Source organism: Berghia stephanieae, chromosome 3 (genome assembly GCF_034508935.2).
Source record: "Berghia stephanieae isolate SIO BIC M18660-M18661 chromosome 3, UCSD_Bste_1.3, whole genome shotgun sequence".
In the NCBI taxonomy this organism is placed as follows: Eukaryota; Metazoa; Mollusca; class Gastropoda; order Nudibranchia; family Aeolidiidae; genus Berghia; species Berghia stephanieae.
The window spans coordinates 51,068,845-51,090,831 of record NC_088362.1 but is presented as its reverse complement, the minus strand read 5'-3'; the positions used below and the strand labels follow the sequence as shown (position 1 = coordinate 51,090,831).

Genomic DNA, 21,987 nt, shown 5'->3' with positions numbered 1-21,987 from the left:
GCCTAATAGCCGTCATGTTTCATCCTACATGTTTAGTGTTACTGTTAGCTTTGAACCCCTTGTAAAATAGAAAATCGCAATAGGCTTCAACAGTCGTGACGTCACTTCCCTAGTAATGGCTCCTAGTAGCTTAGTAACTGATTCTAAACTATCGGAACAATGGCGGATGCATAAAAGTGTATCCAGGGGTGAAAAACATTATAAATCTGATCATGTTTTGACTTTTATACATTCTGATCACATGACATGTTAAAAAAGTTCTAGCCAGCATGAAGAACAAAAAAGTGCCTATTTTCTTTGTTTAGAACCAAACTGCTCGTTGCTGGGTGGACGTGACATACTATTGAATCCAAGTGTTTCTTTTTATTTATTATTCATTGATTACCGTGAGATTTCGGCATACAATCCTCCCTCTTTCCATTCCCTATCGTTTGTGTTGCATCCACCCTCTCCCAATTATTATATCGCCAACCTTGTTTGTCGCCAACCTAATGAAACGGTGAGCACGACCTGTATTGAATTTCCGATAAATCTATTTCTGACTTACTACTTAATTGTCAGAAGACAATATTATTATATGTTTTAAAAACTCGACCGTTTCTATAGAGCAATATCCGCCAATGCTCAAAACGCTATACAATCGGTCCATAGCCAACAGCAACACTCAACATCTAGGACAAGATCTGGCGCCTGTTCGGCGATATTCGAATTTTTTTTCCGACAGAGACAGCGCTGTTGGCCAGGTACTCGTTTTGCACCTAAGTACGGTGATACATTGTGAGTAAAGAGCATTTTCCACTGACTCAATGTGATCTGGTGGTATGACACTCGCTTTCGGACCGGAAGGTCCAGGGTTCGAGTCTTGCTGTGAGCTGCGCATAGTTGGAGGCCTTGGAAAAGGCTTGCTCACATTTTCCACAACCAATCGGAGAAGGAACGAAATTGACGTCACTCAGAGTTTTGTCATTGTTTTAGCTAGCCATTGTTATCAGTACCTCTCACTAAATTTTATCAATCAGACTATAAACGTTCATCGTTAAACATAGTTTTATGTTGTTGTTCGTTATATCCGCCGGCGGATATTATGAGTTTTTGGCTAAATACATAGTATAAATATAGGAATAAATACATTTCCGTGGAACAATGGAGGTCTCCCTATTTTTCTCTAATAATTGTATGAGATGTCAGTAAATTAAATGCACACTTTCCAGCATTGGGAGATTTAGAAAAAATGTTCAAACTCCTAGATCATGGTGATCATCTTTATAACTTTTCAAATGTAATTTTCACTCATTGTACCTCGCTTGTTGGCCAGGAGGTCCGTCACTCGCAGTGTCTTTTATTCCCTTATATCAGTTTTCCGAGAAGCTTTCTGTCTTTGTCCTGGAATGGGATTGCGTGGTTTTGTCCTGGCCCTTACAGAGTCCTTAGCTGTGAGGGTAACACCCCAATGTTTAGAAGTTTTGGGAGATTTTCTAATTCCTTGTAAATCAGCTCTCTGATATGTAATATGAGTTATGTTTTCTGTTTTGCATGTATTCTGTAAACATTTGAGTGTATTCCTCTTAGTGGGATTCTATGCATATGTCTTGATGACATTTTCAGATGATCTCAAACCAAGTACACTGATAGTGTGCTCTTGGAATCTACATCTGATCCCTATTTGAGCCAGCCCCCTTTGTCTTACTTTTTCTCCTTTGCTTTCAATTGTCAATCTTGATTTTTTTTTTTTTACTATCCCACTTTCTTCCGTTTTACTAGTGCTGTAATGACCTTAATGTGTTGAACACGCCGTAAAACCCTTAAAAACAAAAACAAATTACTCACTGTACTCACGTTTAACAACTGCAGCGACTCGAGCAGCCCGTGGGGGATGTAAATTTGGTGACCCAGTTCTGTTCAATAACAATGGGAAAATAGAAGATCTGACCTGCCACAATGCAGCCCCGTGTCCTGGCAATGCATACTGCAGCACCTTGCTACAAGATGTTTCTGCGGTTTGCTGCCTCTCAGATCCAGGTAAGCTCTTTCAAGTAGCATAACAAAATTATCATGGTAAAGGTTGCAGCTATGTGGTATTGTGGTATGACACTCGCCACGGATAAGAAGGTCCTGGGTGTGGCGCATAGTTGATTCCTTGGAAATAGCGATTTCTTCATATTTTCTCACCGTATTGAGGTGTAAAATGAGTACATGGCCGTGAAAAACGTTGTATTTGTCGGGGTGAAAATGTAAAATCATCTAACAAACGTAATGTCTCATTCTACATTTTAAGTGTTGCTGTTTTTGCAAAGCGCTTTGAACAAGTTTTGTGAATATTAAACTATATCTTTAAAAAGCTCAAAAGCTCAAGCTCAGGCCATGGGGGGGGGGGGGGTTAAATTTGATGTCCTGGTAATCGTCAACAACAAAGGAACAATAGATCATCTGACTTGCCACACTGCAGCCCCATATCCTAGCTCAGTTAGCATAATATAAAATTGGGACGATCTTTATGATTGTCTATGTGCTTGAGTCATTGGTCACATTGCAAAATGTGCTTGCAATGACCTACACAAGAAAAAGTCATGTTTTCGAAATATCCAACATCACAATAGGTCGTTGTATTCAGCTCGACCTGTCGAAATGTTTAAAATTTTCATAAACAAAACAGCGTGTTTACATTAATAAGAACTGTCCCAGCAATAAAACATTTATTTACTTAATGTTCATCTCTATAACTATTTATTAGGGGTTCCGGTTACTCAGTTGGTAGAGAAACGCTTCACACGCAAAGGGACCGAAATCGATCCCCGGAGGAGATTTTTTCTGACCCCGCTCCCTTTCAGCACTGTTTGGGTAGCTGGGTCTATTGAATTTGGCAGAAAGCACCGAGATAGACTATCATTCTATCCAAGCGATTGATAAACTCCGACTTCATGGGCCTAATGACTCTGAATTACTACTAACATTAACATAACTATTTAACTTATTTGTTTGTTATTCATTCATTTATTTTATTATTTATTAATTAATGTTTTTCTTACAGCTAACACTGTTAAATCAGACTACATCTGCCCAGTAATCAATCCTGACCCAACTCGGCATTGGTGTGTTGATGAATGTAAGAGTGACGGAGACTGTCAATTCCTCAACGAAAAGTGTTGCTTTACCGGATGCAGCAAAGGGTGTATACATTCTGAAATTCCTAAACCCCCTGGAGAACTACTTCCACCCTTGCAACAAGGACCACTGACTTCTCTTGCTGATCCTTGCCAGGGCAAGGTAAAACGTTTTACATCTGTCACCACCATCATGATGTTCATAATCATTATATTCTCTGAAGCTGCTATCATCATCATAACCATCATCGACGTCATCATCAACATCATCATTATCATCATCATCATATTATCATCATCATCATCATCATCACCATCATCATCATCAGCAGCAGCTGCAGTAGCAGCATAATCCGCCTCCTCCTCTTCCTCATCCTCATCCTCATCCTCCTTCTCCTCCTTCCCCTCCTTCTCCTCCCCCCCCCCTCCTCCTCCTCCTCCTCCATCATCATCATCATCATCATCATCATCATCATCATCATCATCATCAAATCGCCGTGATCATCATCCCAAGTATTAAAAGCTAGTCTTTAACTTAAATCAAAATAATCTATGTAATCAAACCTAAAAGTAAAACAGAAACCGAGAAGTTGAACCATATTATTAACATAGGGATAGTGTATCCTGACCTCAACTAAAACAGTAGGATAGGAACTCAACCTATACTGAAACAGTATGATAAAATTTAAGCCTAAAAACAGAAACAATAGAAAAGAACTTAAACTAAACCAGTATGATAGGACTTCATAATCATTAGGTTAGGATCTCAACTGCTATGACTTATTTTCTTTCTTTTTATGTACTAAAGTACCTCAACAAATACAGAAAAGGTAGTATGCTATATCTCGACTAAAGAGAAACAGTATGATGTGATCTCAACTAAAACAATTACAATACGATAGACCTCAACTAAAATAGAGAAATACGATAGAAAATCAAACAAAACAGGGACAATATGATATGACCTCAACCAAAACAGAGACAATACGATAGAAATTCAACTAAAACAAGGACAATACGAAATTACCTCAACTAAAACAGGGGCAATACGATCGGACCTCACCTAAAACAGGGACAATCTAATAGGGCATCCAACTAAAACAGAAACAGTACAATAGGACCTCAAAAATGGATTTGAATGAGTACTGATTTATTTGGGATGTAAATCATAGTCTAGTTTTAAAAAATATATAAATAAATGTTTGATCTCTGTGACATCTTTATGTTTATAATGGTAATGGTAAAGGAATATGTAAATCTATTAAGCTCATCCTTGCTTCAATCAACATTTGTGAGAAGACTTTGGTTCATAACAAATGCGAATGCAAATACAAATGAAGTACTGCAGGTCTGATAACTGATAACCCAAATGGTTATGGTCTCATTGGTGTAACGAAATAGTCTCAAACCAACGCAAACAATTTTCCTTTACAACAATGTTAAAACGAGCCCATCACTGCGTCCGCTTATCAGACCTGAAAATATGTTGAATTGTGAGACTTCAGGTCAAAGATATTGCTATCTGAATGAGATGTGAAGATTTTGGTCCATAGATATTGCCATCTGAATAAGACGTGTGAGACCTTAGTTCATTGATATTGCCATCTGAATAAGATGTCATTGGTCCATAGATCTTGCCATCTGAAAAAGACGTGTGAGACTTTGGTCCATTGATATTAACGTGTAGTTTTTGGTGCATAGATTTTATCTAGAAGAACGTGAGTTATGCATAGTTGTACTCTATGACAATATTATCACTCTTGTGATGCAATGAAGAATGTACATATATTTTGCTGACTATTTCAAACCTTATTCTTCCCTTAAGAACTGTCCCTTTGGCCAGGTCTGCAGACATTTCAAGCCGTGTAAGCTGATAGAAAAGTGTAACATTACCGCAATATGTACAAGTATGTTTTGATTTTTCCATTTTTCTTCCTGATTAACTTCTACACACTCTCGCCCTCAATCTATATTGTATTCTTGTCCATTCTCATCGTGTTTCTTTCTCTTCCCTCCCTTCTTTTACATTCTTATTAATTACAGCCATGTTTCTTCTGGTCAGGTTTATCTCGGTTCCATGATAAGAAAGAAGTCAAAAGTTGTACCTTAAATAGCAGTCATATCTACACTATCGCAATCATCTATGATTTATGTCCAAACCACGACGTGTCCCTGTTTGCAGGTCTGATAACCCAATTTTTATGGTCTCATTGTTGTAATAGAAATACTCTCAATATTGTCAGTTACAACAAGTTAAATCAAGCCTATAATTGCATTCGGTTATCAGACCTGCAAATATTTCATGCAGTCAAACTACAGTGATTGGATGTCTTTGAAACTCAAAGGCAAAAGTTTTTTTTTTTTTTATTACTACTAGTAAAAAAGCCCGCAATTTCGCGGGGAAAGAACTATTTTCATTTGATATTGCCTGAATCATTTTCTTGATTATCTTGATTACGATTAATGCACACTTTAATCGATGTGCTTGTCGCTGCCATGCTTTATTCAGCATGATTTTAGTTTATCAGTCAGTAGATATCAATATCAATAAGTCACAAGTCTTTACCACGCTTGACTTGGAAGGCCTTCCGAAAGCTCCTACAAAGGGAATCAACTTAAATAATATTCCCTCAACTAACCCCAAGAAAAAGTAAAACCTAGAGTACCTTTAACTAACCCTAATAGGAAAATTAAACACCCTAGCATTATGACTAACCCTAATAGAAATTTTAAAAACCTCGGACTGCTTTGCACTACCTTTCAATACTTCACAAATTAAAATGGCGGCCGAGAATCAAAACAATGATCAAATTAGGAAATGTTAAACTTTCACAAATATATCAAGGTTTGTTCTAGAGTTTTAAAAATGATTCTATATGATGACAAATTGAATAAATAAACGCCTGACAAAAGATCAACGGTGAAAATACAAATTGAAAGAATACTTGGGATGTAGGAGCTTTCGGAATATCTCCCCTTTACCTAACTTATGTGAGGTCAAATGAAAATCTGAAGCAGACGCGAAAAATATCAAGTTTGTTCGGGCTAGAAGCTAGACAGATACAATTGACAGTTTGCCGACAACTTTTAACAAAATATTTTCCAGGGCAATAATTATCACATCGATGGCATAAAAACGACCGTAATATCAGCAGTAATATTAGTAGATGTTGCTAATCGGTGAAACTTGTTAAAATTTGTGTAAATCCGAATACCTTCATGTGATCAAGTGAATAATATCACAATCAATGCCACGATTTGCTGAAAAATGCCAACACACACACACATGTATACACGACACACAACACAAACAAACACACACACACGCACACACACACAAACATACCCGCATTTAGAACATACTACTACATAACAACACTGATCACCCCTAAATCAGCAACACAACGGAAGTAATAATAATACTTGATGTCATAAATAGACGACGCAAACTGACAACTTTTTACAGTGTCAAAATTAGTTGATTTTGAGAGTCTTAGTGTCGTCGGTACATATTTTATGATATCTGTTTGACTCAACGAACTTTCAAACTGACTTTAAATTATAAAAGGATATCAAGTTATCTGTTTATCTATCTGTAAAAAATACATTTCTAATTTTCAAATCTTTCAGTAGAGTTGTGCGCCGTATCATTTTTTTATTGACTCAAATAAGTGCAATGTTCTCCACAATGCTATATTTTTTAAAAGAAAGGATGAGCTGCAGACAAGGATCCCATTAAATTATAGATTACGAGTATTTCATGCAAATTTCTTGTTCTTGGCACTGGACCCTAATAGATAAAACATACATTAAGGAAGAACACAGACCAAAATTATGTTGAAAATTAAATATCATTATGAAACTTATCTTAAGCTGTCTGTAGACATAATGTCTTCTTGTTCTCTTTTTCAAACTGTGTCATTGTGGCCACAGATAGGTGGTCATGCATGAATATTATCGAATTTACATTGCGTATGTTTGACCCATCTTGCCAATCGTGTGTTATTTTGGAATGAAGTAAAAGAAAAAAAATGAGTAGAATAACAAATAAATCGGAATTCAGAAAATGAATTTTGTTAAAGGTATCAAAACAAAGGTTACTTCATTGCCCATCCGTTTATTACGTTCCTACTGTCACAGCTCTATGTCATAATTTTTATTGAATGTAGCATTAAAATTGACGGCGATGCGGTAGGATGTCCGAATTGGAACACCCTAACTTTTCTTAAGCTATAGTTTGTTTGGCACTAGCTTTCACATTCGTATATTTTTCAACCTATTATCTTTAATAAGCTCTGAGGAGCAGAAATGTTAAACTTTTTTATTTATTTATCGCTACCATTTACAGCAGGAAGTTCAGACAAGTTTGGATGTATGCATAGCAGTCCTATTCTGTTCAACAACGACAAAGGACAACAAGAAGACCTGTATTGCTACCGCGAGGCCCCATGCCCAGATAACGCCTATTGCAGCACCGTTCTGATGGATACCCATTCCAGATGCTGTCTCACAGATCCAGGTATGATGATGTCCAAAGGGAATGAATTATACCAACCCTCCTCCCCCCATTGTTTTTAAGGGTCTATTTCTTTTGTTTTCAATTTGGTTAATAAACAAATCAAAATTTGTGACGTTTTCTTGGAATGGTAGTTAATTGAACTAAAACATATTTTAAAGGGATACGGCTGTGAAAAAAGGTCATGTTCGTGACAAACGTTACAAAAAGAAACATAGTAGGCTAATTATCCTAATAGTAGTAAGTTATATCGATAACAACTGTTTAAGCCTAAAAGTAAAGAATTTTGTTTTTGTGAGGTGAGTTTTTTGTTGTTGTTTTTTTTTGTTTATTTTTTTTATTTTTTTATTTTTTTTTGCTTGTCTTTATTTTAATTTCTTCTTTTTTTTCTTATGAAACCGTCGTATTCATATTTGGTCAATATCATTAGTGATGGCGCCAGTCGTTATGATGGATGAACGAAATACGGTCAGCAGTTTTGTGAAAGTCTGAACAGTTATTTTAAAGTTTTGTACCTACTCATCTCCTTAATCAGTTGACTGTCGTACCTGGAATAACACGTAATTGGTATTTTGACCAGAAATCTCGTCCTTCAAACATTGATAGATTTTAATAACTCTCATCGTGGTTAAAATTCTTCACCCTGCGACTTCGTGAGGTCCCAGGTTTGAGGTTTTGCCAAGATGACGGTCGTTTAAATCGATCGATATTTGAAGAAGGACGGGATTTCTGGCCAAATATTAAACACGTGAGTTTCCAGATTACGGCACTTATCTAGTTAAGTCTGATTTTCCATGATTTATATAGCGTTCGCCCCTCGATACAACTTTGAATAGTTGGCTTGAATGCTAATATACGAGTGGTTTATGAATTTTATTTCTTCTTCTTTTTCGTTGTACATTTTAGAAAAAAGAGTAAAGCCTGGGGTATGTCCACTTCCTAACAGGCGACCCGTGACAAAAAATGACCTTTTCTTCTGCTATGATGAGTGCAAGAATGACGGGGACTGTGGTTGGAATACCAAATGCTGTAACACTGGGTGTAAACTGGAATGTGTTCCACCTAAAAAGATCAGTATCCTTATTCCACCTACACCCCCAACCATAACGATCATGCCGAACATGCCAGGCAGGCCTTCGTATGACCCCTGTGACAATAAGGTTTGTTGCACTGTAAATAGACTTTTTGTTGAAATTATGTAATTTTGACATTGAAGCAATAACATTCATCATGTCACGAATGATGCTATGCGTTTAGGTAAATTACTCACAACATCCGCAAGCGGATAAAACGTACCAACACAAAAATGTGTGTAATATTAAACGTTTATTGTCTGATTGATATGATTTAGCGAGAACTAATCATCGAAATGGCTTTATAAAAACAATAACGAATAGCTCAGTGACGTCAATGTTGCTCCTTGGAAGGCCTCGGTAGTCCAATCGACAACTATATTTAGGCTATGTGCGTTCCGTCATGGACTACAATTTAGCCCTCCAAAATGTAGGCAGTAAAAACACACACAAAACCTTGGACAGAGTACAAAACCAAGCCCTTCGCTTCATCTCCGGTGCCCTGAGATCGACACCCACAGTAGCATGTGAAATACATACTAATGTGGAACCACTTGGACTTCGCAGAGAATCAGCAGTGCTTGAAATGGTTGAAAGATACAAACGAAAAGAGGAAAACCATCCAAACAGAATTCTGGCAGAGAAATGGAAACCAAGAACAAGATTAAAACAAAAATCCTTGCTACACATTGCTAACAACTTGAATTTAAAACACAGACTCCCAGAAAACAGAGAAAAATCTATTTTAATCAGTAAAAAATGTCCTTTTTGGGATGCAATAAAGTATTATTATTATTATTATTATTGTTATTATTATTATTATATATTATTATTATTATTATTTTTATTATTATTATTATTATTATTATTATTATTATTATTATTATTATTATTATTATTATTATTATTATTATTATTATTATTATTAAAAATCTCCATACGCCGAACTAAAACTTCCAAAAATAAAGACCAACCTCGTAGAAGAAACAACAAGAAATAAAAACGAATCAGATATACAAACATTAGCAATGAAGACAATACAAGAATACCCAGACAACTGGATACATGTTTACACAGATGGATCTGCCCACAAAGGAACTAAAAATGCTGGTTATGGGTTTGTAGTAGAATACCCAGATAAAACATGTGATAAAATCCACAATTCTTGCGGAAGCTCCTGCTCAAATTACGAGGCAGAGGCAGTTGCAATAGAAGCCTCACTGCGACACCTCTCTTCTGTTTTCCAGCTAAACCCTTCAAAACTTCAAAACACTGTCATCTTCACAGACTCCAAATCGGTCCTCCAAGCTCTCGATTTAGATAAACTCTCCTCAACGTTTAATAGTTTAAGATCTCAACTAGATTAATTCCTTACAACACACAGAGTAGACCTATCTCTTCAGTGGATACCGGGACATTCAAATATACCAGGAAATGACACTGCAGACAGACTAGCCAGACTCGGATCAACACTTTTACAACCATCAATTCCAGTATCCTTAGACACAGCGAAAAAAATAATCAAAACAAATAAGAGAGAAGAATGGATGAACAGTTGGACAATGAGCACCACGGATAGATGTATGTTTTCCCATACGACCACTCCTGTAAAGACTGATTGCCTAAATACGCTCAGAAGACACCAGCAAAGCATCATCTTTCAACTAAGAACACAACACATACCGTTCAACAACCATTTAAGCAAAATTACAAAAGACACATCCCCTTCCTGCCCCCTATGTCAACACCCCAATGAAACAGTAACACACCACTTGCTTGAATGTCAACCTCTTGAAGACCTGAGATGCACATTCCTCCCACCAAACCCAAGCATCAGTAACACACTTTATAGTCACCTGGAACAACTACAAAAGACGTCTAACTTCTACGTCATGGCACAAGACCGAAGGGCTAGAGCTCAGGTGGTCGCTGGTTCGGATAAGTAAGTAAGTAATCGGCAGAGCACTCAACTCGCGAGCAAAGAGACCGGTGTCGATCCCGATTGCAGAGACGATTTTCTTCCTGACCACCCCACCCCCTCCATGTCTCTCTCTGTCTCTCTGTCTCACACACATACACGCACGCACACACACACACACACACACACACACACTGTCTATCTATATCGTAGTGTTTGGAAAGCTGTTTGACTTGGAGGAAAGTACTTTGAGATAAGCTTCGTAGCAGTGATTGGGAAGCTGAGTCTGTTAGATTTTGAAAATTACTTGCGAGCAACTGTCCCGTTTAACGCTGACGAAAAAGGGATAAACGGGTAAATGCCAGTTCCACAGCTACACGAGATTAGTAACAGACCAACATTTTACATTGTATAAATATAATTGACTTGCTCCAACTACATATGGAATAAAAATGTGATGTTTAAATACTTGTTCCAATTTCCTCGGAAGTATGAAACCAGTTCTCCGGATAGGACCTCAGCTAAAACAGGGACAATACAAAAGGACAGTATTATAGTACTACTTTAAGATCTCGACTAAAGCAGAAACAGATTGGTAGGAATTTGACTAATATTTTTTTTCTTTTTACTTACTAAAGGACCTCAACATACAGAAAAGGTAGAATGCTAGTATCTCAACTAAAGAGAACAGTATGATATGATCTCAACTAAAACAAGTACAATACGACAGATCTCAAATAAAACAGGGACAGTACGATAGGGCCTGAACTAAAACAGGGGCAATATGATATGACCTCAACTAAAACAAAGACAACGTTATGATCTCAAAAACAGGGACAATATGATAGGACTTCAACTAAAACAGAGACAATGTGTTATGACCATCGATTTATAAATATGTGGTCATAACACTTTGTGTCTATGGTAACCTATGGTTATGACCTCAACTGAAACAGGGACAATATGAAAGGACCTCAACTAAAACAAGGACAATATGATATGACCTCAACTAAAACAGAGACAATACGATCGGACTTCAACTAAAACAGGGACAGTACGATGGGACCTCAACTAAAACAGGGACAATATGATATGATCTCAACTAAAACAGGAACAGTACGATATGATCTCAACTAAAACAGGAACAGTACGATATGATCTCAACTAAAACAAGGACAATATGATATGACCTCAACTAAAACAGAAACAATCTGATATGACCTCAACTACAACAGGGACAATACGATAGAAACTCAACTAAAACAAGGACAATATAATAGGACTTCCAACTAAAATAGAAGCAGTATAATATGACCTCAAAAAATGGATTTGAAGGAGTACTGATCGAGTGTAAATCGTGGTTTAGATTTTTTAAAATATATAAATAAATGTTAGTTTTTAGTGACATCTTTATGTTTATGATATTAAGTAAAGGAATATGCAAATCTATTCAGCTCATTCTTGCTCTAATCCACATTTGTTAGAAGACTTTGATTCATAACGAAAAGTACTACAGGTCTGATAACCCACATTGTTATGGTCTCATTGTTGTATAATGGAAATACTCTCAAATCAACGCGCAAACTATTCTCCTTTACAACAATGTTAAAACGAGCCCATAACTGCGTCCGCTAATCAGGCCTGCAAATATGTTCACGTCGGTCAAGAGACATTGTCATCTGAATAAGACGTGTGAGACTTCAGTTCACAGATATTGCCATCTGAATGATACGTAAAGACTGTGATCTATAGATATTACCATCTGAATAAGACGTGTAAGACTTTGGTCCATTGATATTGTCATCTGTTAAGACGTGTAGTTTTTGGTCCATAGATATTATCTAGAAGAACGAGAGGTATGAGTCGTTGTACTCTTTGACAATATTATCAATCTTGTGATCGACCAAGAATGCTATGAAGAATGTGCATTATGCTGACTTTTTCTAATCTTATTCTTTCCTCAAGAACTGTCCTTCAGGCCAGGTCTGCAGACATTTCAAGCCGTGTAAGCTGATGGAAAAGTGTGACATTACCGCAATATGTACAAGTATGTTTTGTTTTTCCCTGGCTTTCAATGACCTTTTATTTCTTCTTTTACCATTTCTTCCTTCTCTCTCATTATTTCTATCGCTCCCCTCTCTCTCTCTCCCTCTCTCTCTCTCTCTCTCTCTCTCTCTCTCTCTCTCTCTCTCTCTCTCACACACACACACACACACACAAACACAAACACCCTCAATCTATATTTGATTCATGTCCATTTTCTTTTTTTCTCTTTTCTTTCTCCTCTATCCCTTATTTTTCATTCATCAAAATCTTTAATTGCGGCTATGCTTCTACCGAAGTTTATAATTTTGATTTATTGAGTGTTTTGCTTATAATTATATTTATCTCCGTTCCATCATAATAAAGAAATCAAAAGTCGCACCTTAAATAGCAGTCATATATTCTTGTAGTCTTTTTCAAACTGTGTCATTGTAGTCACAGATAAGACGTCATGACATGAACATTATCGAATTTACATTACGTATGTTTGACCCATCTCGCCAAAAGTGTGTAATTTTGGAATGAAGTAAAAGAGAAAATAATGCGTAGAATATCAAAGTAATCGGAATTCAAAGAAATCGGAATTCAGAAAATGAATTTTTTCAAAGGTATTAAATAGAAAGTTTACTTCATTACCCTTCGGTTTATTATTTTAAATTTCAACACAGTCAACGATCCTACTCTCACAGCTCTGTCATATTTTTTATTTAATTTGGCGTTAAAATTGACGGCGAATGCGGTAGGGCGTCCGAATTGGAACACCCTGCCCTAACTTTTCTTGAGCTATAGTTTGCTTGGCAATAGCTTTCACATTCGTACATTTTTCAACCTCTTATCTTTAGTAAGCTCTAAGGAGCAGAAATGTTAAACATTTTTTTAAAAAATATCGTTATCATTTACAGCAAAACCATCATACAGATATGGGTGTATGCATAGCAGTCCTATTCTGTTCAACAATGACAAAGGACAACAGGAAAACCTGTATTGCTACCGCGAGGCCCCATGCCCAGATAACGCCTATTGCAGCACCGTTCTGATGGACACGTCTTCCAGATGTTGTCTCACAGATCCAGGTATGATGATGTTCCAAGCAAATGAAGTATACCACCCCCACCCCCATTGTTTTTAAGGTTACATTTCTTTTTGCTGGCTGGTCCATATTGATGTTAAATAAAAATACAAATAGTAGGGATTGATCGTTCGATCATAAATTTATTAACTGACTGATATCTTGCTTGTCTTTCAAGGGAACAACAACAGAAAATGTATCATCACAAGCACAATAAAAATAGTAGATCAATGAGAAACGAAACGTTATATCAATCAGCATATAATGGTCTAAGGGGCATAACCACTAGAATAAACAAAATGAGAAAAGTAAAGTTGGAGTTACCTCATTAACATTATATTATTATGAGATCACGTTCAACACTTTTGTTTTCAATTTGGATAATAAAATATCAAAACTCGTTACGTTTCTTGGAATGGTAGTTAATTGAACTAAAACATATTTAAGGGATAAGGCTGTGTAAAAGGTCATGCTCGTGACAAACGTTACAAATAGCAACTTAAGAGGTAATTATCCTAAGAGTAATAAGGGACATCAAAAACAATGGTTTAAGCCTAAAAGTAAAGAGTATTGTTATTGTGAGGTTTTTCGTGTTATTTTTTCTTTTATTTATTTTAGTATTTTTTCTCTTTTTCTTTATTTGAAACTGTCGTTTGTTCAAAATCATTAATGATGGCCCGAGTCGTTGAGATGGATTAACGAAATTCTGTGAACAGTTTTGTGAAAGTTTCACATTTATTTAAAAGATTAATCAAAATACTCAAGTCCTTAACCAATTAACTGTCGTATCCTGGAATAACATGTAAATAAAAATTGGGCCAGAAAATTCGTCCTTCAAATATTGATCGATTTAAATGACCCTCATTTTGGTTTTAAAAAATTTTAACCCTGCGACTTTGCGAGACCCAGGTTTGAGTTTTTGCCAAGATGGTGGTGGTTTAAATCCATCGATATTTGAAGGACGAGTTTTCTGGCCAAATTTTAAATATGTGCGTATCTAGAGTACGGCATTTAACTGTAGTCAGATTTTTAAAATTAATGGTACTGTTTTTGGTGGGGTTTTTGTCTTTTCTCAGCTGTCCCTCTATCAAAGATTATAAAAATTTATTTCAAGCTCTGAATCAATTGGTCTTAACTGAATATAGATTTTGGACCGTGATATTGCCATATCTAAAAAGTTTTATTCCTTAAGACCTATAAAAAAAACTGCTCTAAAATCTCTGTCATAAAATTAGAGATTTTACACTGTTAAACATGTAAACAAGTTACGCACCACAAATTATTAGATAAATTCATTGCATTTCAAAAAAATCTCGTGCAGACAAGTTAGTTCCGGCTAGTGATGTTGAGTTCCATTCATACTTGTTTCCGAATAAAAACAATCGCTTTAACTGTTATAAACTTACAACTTATCATAAGTTACTTATGTAGTTTGCGTTAAATTTTGAGTTTATGATTTATTGCATATAATCTACATCATGTCGCAATTACGGAAGACTTATATGAAATCTCTAGCTTTAACTCATTGGAAATAAAGATTATATACCCAATATTGTCAAATTAACAATAAATGCTATAACTTTTTTAAAAATTGTATCTATGCATGAACGTTTCACTGAGCATTTAAAGATTTTTAAAACATAATATAGGCTCTTAAACGATACGATACGATATGATACGAAATCTCTATCGGTTCCACCCTCGTTGAGCTGCGAAAATAATGTATCTATCGATAAGCCATTAAGGAGGGCGGCTATGGAATTGGATGGTTATCGAAATACGCTAGAGAGATCACCTGTGTGGAAAGATGTTTTAGAGAAAGGTTCCTAGACAACTTTGATATGGATATCATCCAAAGATGTATGGAGCTGGGTGAAAGTAAACATGCATCCGACAAAGGAATGGACGTCTGATAATTCGGCCAGGAAAAGGACCATGGGTTCTGGACAGAGGATCATTGTTATTCTTGAAGATGGTGGAGATACTGGATATTTAGAAGGATGGTATGCCATTTTATCTTCTCTGCATTATCTGGAAAGGTAGAGACTATCACTATGGATTCAATGCAGACTGACTAAAGAACCGTTTGGCGCATTCCGTCGAAGCACCCAACTGTATTGTATTGGACAACGATTCCATTCGGCGGCCCATGATCATTTCAAAGCTCCAACGTCGGCAACTATAAAAGCTGACATTATTCCATGGTTTCAGTCAGGCAGTACTACGCATTCTGATCCTTTATCAAACCAGAAACAGTTTTCAAAGCAGACTGTTTGATCCGGGAGTTTTGAGACGAGGTTGCGCGAATTACCCCATCACTGTGAGTGCAATCCAATCGAGCTCATTTGGGCCTGATTAGAGAGAAAGATTGAGAGAAGGAACCCCAACCTTACTCTCACCGACGAGGCAATAAATGATATAACAAGGAAAGACAGGGAAAGCATTCTCCAACCTTTGCAAACTAGAGGAAAATTATATTTTACTGGATAGAGTGATGCCACGAAGTCTTTCCATAATCGTTCCATTTCTCCTTTTCATCATCCTCGTCATCAGAATGTGGTGATTGATGTATCCAGCATTTCTTTAATGTTGTTGTTGTTGTTGTTGTTGTTGTTGTTGTTGTTGTTGTTGTTGTTGTTATTATTATTATTATTATTGAACACATATATTTATTTGTGGAAACACTGTACCATAAATTGATGAATGTCTACTTGAACAGTCAAAACTAAATTTATGAAACCCTCTTTGGCATAAACACAAACTATTACACAAAATTTTGCAAACAAAATTATCTTGGAAGCGCGTAGTGTTCATTTTCATTTGTATTTATCAGTAATGTGTATTGATAGTTATAAACTGTAGATTACTGATAGGTAAGGATTGCCATTCGTCCCTTCATATTCAGATACTGTATGTATGGAAAATTTATAATTTTGATAATGTAAATCTTCTATGAGTTCCGATCCTTACCAGTTATCGATTTTGATATAGCTGTAATAAGCGAAATCCTTTCTTTTTGTTTTAAAACTCATGAAAAATACTTTTTAATTAAGACAACTTGATTCAGAGGTTCATACAAGATTTTGCAGCTGTACATTGAGGGACAGCTGGGAAAAAGGAGAAAAACACGCGCCACGTTTTAAAATTATGACTATAGTTTAGTATTGTTTTCCATAATATTATTTAGATAGCGTTCGCCCTCAATACAACTTTGATATGTTGGCTTGAATGCTAATATACGAGTGGTTCATTAATTTTATTTCTTTTTCTTTTTTTCGTTGTACATTCTAGAAAGAAGAGTAAAGCCTGGGGTCTGTCCACATCCTAACAGGCGACCCATAACCAAAAATGACTTAATGTTCTGTTATGATGAGTGCAAGAATGACGGGGACTGTAGCTGGGATACCAAATGCTGTAACACTGGGTGTAAACTGGAATGTGTTCCACCTAAAAAGATCAATATCCTAATTCAACCTACACCCCCAACCATAACGATCAGACCCCCTGTCAGACCTTTGTATGACCCCTGTGACAATAAGGTTTGTTGCACTGTAAATAAACATTTGTAGAAATTATATAATTTTGACATTGAAGAAATAACATTCACCACGTCACTATTGATGCTATGCGTTTAGGTAAAACACAACATCCGCCAGCCGGATGAAACGTACCAACACACAAACTGTGTGTGATAGTGAACGATTCTAGTCTGATTGATATGATGTAGCGAGAATCAATGATGTAGCGAGAATCATAAATATCTGCCGATACATCCTCCTGCTAAAATAGTTATGATACCTTATGATTCAACATGTAACATAGTCATTGTTTGTCCACTGGAGGTTTGGTTACACACTTCCAAGGAGTTTCGAACAAGAAGAGAGATAGGTGTGACGCCACGACTTCTGCTCCCCATTATCTCTGCGATATAAAGCTACCTATTTCAATCAGATATATTACAGTAACTTTTTTTTACCAAGCCTCAACTCCAGTGTATCAAATAGACGGGAGTGGATGGCAATCGAAGGCAGGGTGGTGCACTTTGGCCAACATCAATGGATGGGGGAGGGGATGGGGGTTCGGAATCAATTTGACCAATCTATGGAAGGGGGGTATACGCATTTTTGTGTGTTTTCCTATTTAAATGAGTCGAGATATGATGTATAATATGGTTTTCTTTCAATCATTTATACTGCTAGGAATTATAAAATAGTACGAGTTATCTCGTGGGGATTCTCCTTGGTTAATCTCGTCAGCGATGATTGTGACGGCGAAATACGTACATTGCTATTTTAATTCTATAGCACTTTAGGGGTTTTTTGTTTGTCTCTTTTTCCCCCTTTTTTCAGTTTTGTTTTCCTCTTTGGTGAATTTTCACCGGCACGTGTTCTGAAATTTAATCGACTGAGCGGGATGGGGGGGGGGGGGGCGTGAGCAATTTTTTGTTTTAATAGACGGGGGGGGGGGGGGTATATTTGATACAGGAGAGTTGATACTTAAACTGACTGATATGTTTTCCGTCGTTCCAGTTGTGCCCAGCCAATATGTACTGTCGTAGAGTTGGCGAACCATGCCGAGAAACTTGGTCTTGTCGCCCAGAAGGAGAGTGCAGTAAGTTACATTGTTGATTGATTGTGTTTCCTAAAGAATATACAGTATTATCAGTGATCAACATAGATTTTGTATGTATTTTGTAATAAAAGTTTGGTTAGTCATGCTTTAATGACAATTTTTATTTTTTGATGATGATGATGATGATGATGACGTTGATGATGATGATGATGATGATGATGATGATGATGATGATGATGATGATGATGATGATGATGATGATGATGAAGGCCCTAACCAACAAAAGGACAGTATCTCTCAAAAAATGATTAAATAACTTTTTCACTTAATCGACACTCTGAGACATAGGAAAGCTTACGAAGTTGTCAGAATGATCATATCTCAAGTATTTTTGAAATTAGAGGCGATTAAAAATTTTGCTTGAAACCGTATCCTATTTAAGCCCCATCTTTAACCAACAAAAGAACTATCTCCGATGGTCGTGTCCGCCCCGTCAAGTGGACGGCGTCTACCGTGAGCATGAAGGTGGTAACAACCATTCAAAACGGCTCGGGAAGTTGACATCACTACTTACTGGGCTGCTAGATGGCCATATTCATGGCCAAGATTGGCCACCATTAGTATAGGCCTTTTTAAAATATATTTTAGCTACTTTTTTCTTAGTGTACTCGATCTTTTTTTAAATAAAAAAAAATGAGTTTACAAGGCAGTCAGAGCGTTGGTTTACATTAGGGTGTATTTGATTTTGAAATCATGCTGCTGTACCCTGAACAAACAACACTTCTATAGTTCTTTGTTTAAATTCATGTGTGTATCTGAAATATTTTTCATCTGCCACTCTACATCTACACATTACACATCACTCTACACACTTGGGATAACCCAACTAATCTATCTACACATCTGATGACGTTTGGGATGACCCAAATAAACAATGTACACACCCGATGACGTTGAGGATGATCCAAATAAACAATGTAGACGCTAGTTTGAATGATTATTTAGCCAGTTAACTGTCGTAGTCTAGGAAGATACATATTTGAAATGTAGCCAGAGAAAACACATCCTTCAAATATCGATCGATTTAAATTACCTTCATTCTGGCAAAAACTCTCAAACTTGGGACCTCGCGAGTTAACTTGTAATTTAATAAATAATTCAGTCAAATGAACACCATGTAGAAACTCAACTTATTTTAATAACCATGCTCTAAACCCTTTACTATGTTGGGTTTTAAAGTCTAAATGAGATGTTTAACACTCGGTTTCTGTATTCAATATGTAGATCGAGGGTTCGAGGCCTAAAAAAAACCCCTGCGTGACGTCAATGTCGTTCGTTCCATAGATAGAATGAAGTTGACGTCACTAAGTCATTGTTATTTTTTTTTAACCATCCACGTTTATGAGTTCTTCTCACTTAACTGTATAATCCAGACTATAAAAGTTCATGGTTCACAGAGTTTTGTGTGTTGGTCAGTTATACTTCCGGATGGCAATGTCGTGAGCTTCTTAGCGTCTATATCCATCCAGTTTATTCCTACATTATTCCAGAATGACGCCCTGGGTCACATTTTTCATACTCTTACCAATCAATCTACAGATCGATGTCCTTTCATAGCCTTGCCTAGACGTTCCAGTGGGTTTAGGGTCATCACGGATCCTGATGGCTGTCCTGCAGTTGTGAGGAGGCAGCGACAACCTCGTAAGTTTTATAAATATATAAATAAATACAATTCCCTCTGTTCATCCCATAGGGGAAATTTGTTTATCTTTAGGGTCTATTGCAAGGCTTCAATATTGAGCTAGGGCAGCAGCTTCTACTGATGCTCACACTACTATGTTATGACGATCGACCCAATCAGCAAATTCATTACCGCACTCGTGCACCGTCGCAAACCCGCCCGGAAGCTTCGTCACAACACACCGTTCAACTAGATGCTCTGCGGTTTTGGGTTCATTCCCACATCGGGTACATGTTGGACAGGTGGAAAGTCCCCACTGATGAAACGATTTTGCCGTGAGGCAGGTTCTCGACACCCAGTGTCTCCTCTTACTGATGTAGCGCCTCCCAACACGACGTGGAATTGTCTTTCCCCTAAGATTGAAGAGAACAACTTCACTGTCTTTTTGCACCTTATGATTTTTGCAAGTTTGAGCATTAATCCTTCGCACCAGACCGTATCGTACTCCGCCGATAGGTCTATAAACACAGCACCAGTTTGCTGTTTTCTCTCGAAGCCTGCTTCAATATGCTCTGTAAGGGCAATGACATGTTCCGTGTTGCACCTCCCTTCCCTGAAGCCTGCCTGCTCGGGCGGTAGGGCAGCGTCTAGGACCGGCCCCCATCGCTTTAATACAAATCGCTCCAACAATTTGTATAGACAGCTCAGTAGTGATATGGGTCTGTAACTGTCGGCCTCCTTCGCCGGTTTCCCGGGTTTCAGGATGGCAACTAGCTTTGCGTGCTTCCTCATTTGTGGGAGATTTCCTTTTGCAAAGACGTCAGACATTGCCTCTGCCAGCCAGGCCCGTGCCCTATGGCCCAGATGGGTCACCATATCGGGATAAACGCCGTCTACCCCTGCTGATTTGCCGTTCATTACATTGCTAATGACTGCACCCACCTCTCGGAGACTGAACCGGGAGGTCCAGTCCGACTCCTCCGCAGGTAGCGAGTCCAAAATCGTACGGACACCGCGCTCAAAAGCCCGATTTTGGGACCCGTTTGATATGTTTAAAAAAAAATATTCCTGGCAATTGTATCTGCCTCACAGTCTGGTGCAGCCTTCGCGTAATTCCGTTCCTGATCCACCTTCTTTATCTGTCGCCAAGCGTGTCGCCTAGAGTGTGTAAAGTCGAGACTTTCCACGGTCTCCTGCCACCGTTGCTTCCTTCCTTCTGCCGGAGACTGAAGTAGTCTATCGGCTACGTCCTGGAAATGGGTCTGCTGGTACTCTTTGTACAGATTTTCCGCCTCTTCCGTCCAGCAGGGGATGTAGAATTTCCGTTTGCCCGGTGGAATAGAGCGGTGAGCGCTCTTAACCTGTTAAATCTGTTAGCGCCTGTTAAATCTGGTTATATTCTCGGACTTGAGAGGGATGGCAGGGCAAACCTGCTCATAGGAACTGAAGTTCCATTTGCAGAGTGGAAGAGACTGCATCCTCGATATTGTCACCCCCACTGTGACAAGAACCGGCCTATGCTGGCTATCCGGGAAATCGCCGAATACTCTCCGCTTCACTTGCAGCGATTCACCGCTCGCGCCTTTCGTAACGAGGGTGAGGTCTGGAGTATACTCATTCATAGGGCGGGTACCCCTGAAGGTACCATCGGCTGTACTGTAGGATCGTACACTAAGTCCATGAGTGGGGTTGTCTACCTGCCTCGTGCAGTCTCCGTAGCCCCATTTGTGATGGTGGCTATTAAAGACTCCCAGGTAGATGGAAGGATGGCTAACCACCGGTATCGGTGTGGTCCAAGACGCTCTTGGTGGTTTGTAGATGTTATGCAAACACAGTCCAACTACCTCTACGGAAATTCTATTCACCCTGTTGCTGACCTTTGCGCTCACAATGACCCTTACCTTCGATGGCTCTTTAGCTTAGACGCTAACCCCTCCATGGAGCCTCGAAGTGTCCTCTCGCTGGACCACCGTATAGCCTGGGATCTGGAATCGAGAAGATTGCGCGCCTGAAT

At 37.8% G+C, this 21,987-nt stretch overlaps 1 protein-coding gene across 1 annotated transcript in view; it reads left to right on the top strand.

Moving 5' to 3' along the window:
* Positions 1-21,987, top strand: part of LOC144967955 (uncharacterized) — a 44,995-nt gene that overhangs the window by 20,019 nt on the left and 2,989 nt on the right. Inside the window, exons 4-13 of the mRNA XM_078905760.1 lie at positions 1,852-2,019; positions 3,029-3,264; positions 4,927-5,008; positions 7,450-7,620; positions 8,524-8,777; positions 12,574-12,655; positions 13,554-13,724; positions 17,012-17,259; positions 18,250-18,331; positions 19,892-19,993. Coding sequence (XP_078761886.1) covers positions 1,852-2,019; positions 3,029-3,264; positions 4,927-5,008; positions 7,450-7,620; positions 8,524-8,777; positions 12,574-12,655; positions 13,554-13,724; positions 17,012-17,259; positions 18,250-18,331; positions 19,892-19,993 — 1,596 coding nt within the window. The remainder of the gene's footprint in view (positions 1-1,851; positions 2,020-3,028; positions 3,265-4,926; positions 5,009-7,449; positions 7,621-8,523; positions 8,778-12,573; positions 12,656-13,553; positions 13,725-17,011; positions 17,260-18,249; positions 18,332-19,891; positions 19,994-21,987) is intronic.